Genomic DNA, 4,798 nt, shown 5'->3' with positions numbered 1-4,798 from the left:
CAAAAACAACAACAACAGAAAACCACTAATCTTTATTTTAAAATCAACATGTATTTTCTCTGTAAAAATTATTCTTACTAATTTAACAGACATTTATTGAGTACTATTGTATATATTTCCTCTCCCTTTTTTAAATAAATGGGCAAATTTAAATACAGTTGTTTGGGCCGGGTGCATTGGCTCGTGCCTATAATCCTAGCACTTTAGGAGGCTGAGGCAGGTGGATCACCTGAGATCAGGTGTTCGAGACCAGCCTGGCCAACACAGTGAAACTCCATTTCTACCAAAAATACAAAAATTAGCTGGACTTGGTGGCAGGTGCCTATAGTCCCAGCTACTCGGGAGGGTGAGGCAGAAGAATTACTTGAATCCGGGAGGCAGAGGTTGCAGTGAGCTGAGATCATGCCATCACACTCCAGCCTGGGTGACAACAGCAAAACTCCATCTTAATTAATAACTAAATATCCATCCATCCATCCTTCAATCCATACAGTTGTTCATACCTGATTGCCCAAAGTGATAATGTTGGTTCCATATGTCATCTATGGATATCAGTTGAACTCATACTTATTTTTTTATTTTTTATTTTTTTTTTGAGACAGTGTCTCTCTCTTTTGCTCAGGCTGGATTGTAGTGGCATGATCCTGGCTCAGTGCAACCTCCATCTCCCAGTTTCAAGCGATTCTCCGGCCTCAGCCTCCCAAGTAGCTGGGATTACAGGTTTTAGCCACCATGCCCGGCTAATTTTTTGTTTTTATTAGAGATGGGTTGCACCATGTTGGCCAGGCTGGTCTTGAACTCCTGACCTCGCGTGATCTACCCTCCTTGGCCTCTCAGAGTGTTGGGATTACAGGCATGAGCCACCGCGCCCGTAACTCATAGTTTGATATGGTAGTTTCTCCCTGAATATTAGTCATTTCTGTGAAAATTTTGCCTACTCTGAAGATATTAATTACCCAGAAACAACTAATTACAATACAGCCAGTGATTATGCCATTAAATCTGAGGTGCAATATCTTTTGCTTTCCTAACTTCTGTTATCCAAATGCAGTATCTGAAAAGATATGGATATTTTAAAAGCCAAAACTGTTTCTTGCAATCTATAACTCTTTGTCTTTTTTCTTTTTTTTTTTTAAGAGAGAGTTTCACTGTCGCCCAGCCAGAGTGCACTCGCACAATCACGGCTCACTGCAGCCACGACCTCCAAGACTCAAGCAGTCCTCCCACCTTAGCCTCCTGGCAGCTGGAGCTACAGGCACCAGCCATTACACCTAGCTAATTTTTTAATTTTTTGTAGAGACTGAGTCTCACTTTGTTGCCAAGGCTGATCTCAAACTCCTGGCCTCAAGCACTTCTCCAGCCTTGGCTTCCCAAGCCTTATGAGCGTGACACACTGTACCCAGCCCAATAGCTCTTAATTATTCACTATCTAAATGTTAGAAGTAGTCCTTGTTATCTACACTTGTTGTCTAAATTCCTGCTATCTAAACTCAGGAATTTAATATATTTGTATAGTAAAGTATACTTGTGCTTGGAGAATGTGAACAAGTGAAGAGAGTAGTTGCAGAATAAATCACATGCTGTGAATAAAATACGACAGTTGTAATGACATCTTAAGATATTTTTCAGTATAAGAGCTTTATTTTTACTGAAATAAATGTTTTCATTTCAGCTTCAATGGACTACAGACAGTGGGAATATTCTCAAAGAGACCGTGACAGTTACATTTGCAGAAGGTAGGTTTTCTTGAATACATTTAAAATATAAATTCAAACGGTGTTTAACTGGAAGGAACTTAAGATATTATGTCATCTAATCAAATTTTATAGATAAGGAAACCAGGATCCAAAGTAAGAGCAGCTTTGTTATGGTTTATCAACATAATTCCTGCTATTTTAATTTCCTCTTATACTTTGCTTTTAATGCTTTTTTATGACTGAAATTTTGAAGCTGATAACTAGCACAGTTAACTGTAGCTAAATCACTATAAGTCTGGCTAATTCCAGTAGTCATAACCCTAAGATGCCCTGATCTGGGAACTATGGTCCATTTTTTATGGTTGTTTTTTTCTCCTGTGTTCTTACTGCTGTGCCCTTTCAATATTCCAAACTTATTTCCACCCTTTTGCATTTGTTCTTTCTTCTGGAAATGTCTTTTTTCTTCTGCATGGCAAACTCCTCTTAGTACTCAAATTGTAAACTCTTTTGTTTTAAGTACATTCGTAACTTCACCCCCTATGTAAAGTTAAACCTCTGAATTTCTTTTTTTGTTTTTGAGACAGCGTGTCACTCTGTCACCCAGGCTGAAGTGCAGTGGTGCAATCTCGGCTCACTGAAACCTCCGCCTCCCGGGTTCAAGTGATTCTCCAGCCTCAGCCTCCCAAGTAGCTGGGATCACAGGCGCACGCCACCATACCTGGCTAATTTTTGTACTTTTAGTCAAGATGGGGTTTCAGCATGCTGACCAATCTGATCTCAAACTCCTGACCTCAGGTGATCCACCCACCTTGGCCTCCCAGAGTGCTGGGATTACAGGCATGAGCCACTGCGCCCGACCAAACCTCTGAATTTCTATAATGAGCAACTGACTGATAGCATTTACTGAGCTCAGCAACAATGGCAAAAGAATAGAGCATTGGTAGGGCAGGAGAGAGAATAAAGGACTTACTAGGTTTGTAAAGCTGAGTATCTGAGCCATTTCAGTGGAGTGAATTGGGAGGAAGCCATATTGGGGTGACTGAAGGGTGAATGGGAGATGAGGAAGGAGTAGGGACTCCTTAAAAAGTGTGCCACTTTTTCAGGAATTTTGCAATGGCAAATGGGGTTGAGGGAAGGTATTTTAAGATAGTAGAGAACTGAAAAGATAGATGAAGATGGTGATGGGAAGTTGAAACTTCTGTTGGCTTCCCTTTTCTCTATAAGAGTGCTAAGGATAAGGAAAGGTTTGAAGAAGGGTGGCATGGATTTGAGGGAAATGCAAATTAGAAACTATCCTGGATAGACAGTAAAACATTGCCAGATACAGGTGAAGGTCCAATCAAAGTTAATAATGAATTGGTATTAGTAGAATTAGTGAGTTTCTTTTTTAGTGGCACTCAGCTTCCCGTGTATTGGGAAGGAAAGCCATTTTTATGCAGAGTTAGGGTTTTACTTGAGGGATATGACCAAAGGACAGAGAGGCAAGAGAGTTTAGGTACTTGTGAAAGAGTAACTGAAATTATAGACCTAGGACTGTAAGCTGGATGGGGAAAGAATTTTATTAAGAAAGAGGTTGATGGATCTGAAGAAAACTGAGGGATTAATTGACTGGAGGTTCACATGAGGTTGAAGAACAATTGTAGTGAAGTGCCTGAGCAAAATCTCTGGAAGAATAAGAGATTGTAGCTGGGCACAGTGGCTCCCACCTGTAATCTCAGAACTTTGGAAGGCCAAGGTAGGCAGATCATTTGAGGTCAGGAGTTTGAGACCAGCCTGGCCAACATAGTGAAACCTCGTCTCTACTAAAAATATAAAAATTAGCTGGGCGTGGTGGCACATGCCTATAATCCCAGCTACTCAGGAGGCTGAGGCAGGAGAATCGCTTGAACCCGGGAGGCAGAAGTTGCAGTGAGCCGAGATCATGCCACTGTACTCCAGCCTGGGCAACAGAGCGAGACTCCATTTCAAAAATAATAATAATAACAACAAAACTCACTCTAATATATTTAGATGTTTACCAATGAAAATATTACGTTTCTATAGTCTATAATAATTCTGTGTTGTATGGGAATATTTTAAGTAGGAAAGTATAAGTTACTTACAGAGCTATAAACCATACTTCATAGAGGTTTATACTGAAAGAGAACCTTTATCTCTTTGGATCTAAAGGCATATTGCTAAATGGTTTATGTCTTTATTCCATTTTGTATTCTTTACAGAAAATTTGTGGAAAGGGAACTGTTCAAACCCGATGAGGTACCTGAAAGACATAATTTATCTTTTTTTCCAACTGTAAATGATATAAAAAATCACATCCATGAGGTACAGAAATCCTTGAGAAATGGAGATATGGTATATAACTCAGAGATTATTCCGGCAACGGTATGATTACAACCATAATTCCTTATTACAGAATTTCTCAGCTTCTGTTAATATTTAGTCTAATAAGAATGGCTACTGTTAGGCCATCTGAATAATTGCAGTATAAGAAAATATAATAGCCTAGGTGTGGTAGCTTATGCCTGTAATCCCAATACTTCGGGAGGCCGAGACAGGTGGATTGCCTGAGGTCAGGAGTTTGAGATCAGCCTGGCCAACACGGTGAAACCCCGTCTCTACTAAAAATACAAAGATTAGCTGGGCATGGTGATGGGCGCCTGTAATCCTAGCTACTTGGCAGGCTGAGGCAGGAAAATCACTTGAACTCAGGAGGTGGAGGTTGCAGTGAGCCAAGATTGCACCACTGTACTCCAGCCTGGGAGACTCAACGAGACTCCATCTCAAAAAAATATATATATGTATAGCATCTTTTTCTTAAAATGTAAATACTCTGAATGTTTAGAAAATGACTAAAAGTTTTTTATTACTTTCACAAGAAGAAAAATCAGTGAATTCCAACTCTATAATAAAAACACTGGCCAGGCACAGTGGCTCTTGCCTGTAATCCCAGCACTGTGGGAGGCTGAGGCGGGCAGATCACCTGAGGTCAGGAGTTCGAGACCAACCTGACCAACATGGCAAAACCCCATCTCTACTAAAAATACAAAAATTAGCTGGGTGTGGCCGGGCGCAGTGGGTCACAGCTGTAATCCCAGCACTTT

The 4,798-nt window shown here is 40.4% G+C and overlaps 1 protein-coding gene across 1 annotated transcript in view; it reads left to right on the top strand.

Annotated features, from left to right (window-relative positions):
• The window catches only part of CARF (calcium responsive transcription factor), a 93,687-nt gene that overhangs the window by 76,660 nt on the left and 12,229 nt on the right, over window positions 1-4,798 (top strand). Inside the window, exon 12 of the mRNA XM_011950000.1 lies at window positions 3,917-4,079. Coding sequence (XP_011805390.1) covers window positions 3,917-4,079 — 163 coding nt within the window. The remainder of the gene's footprint in view (window positions 1-3,916; window positions 4,080-4,798) is intronic.

This window comes from Colobus angolensis, unplaced genomic scaffold (assembly GCF_000951035.1).
Source record: "Colobus angolensis palliatus isolate OR3802 unplaced genomic scaffold, Cang.pa_1.0 Scaffold30, whole genome shotgun sequence".
In the NCBI taxonomy this organism is placed as follows: Eukaryota; Metazoa; Chordata; class Mammalia; order Primates; family Cercopithecidae; genus Colobus; species Colobus angolensis.
The sequence above is the reverse complement of the archived record's forward strand: the minus strand, read 5'-3'. Positions and strand labels throughout refer to the sequence as shown.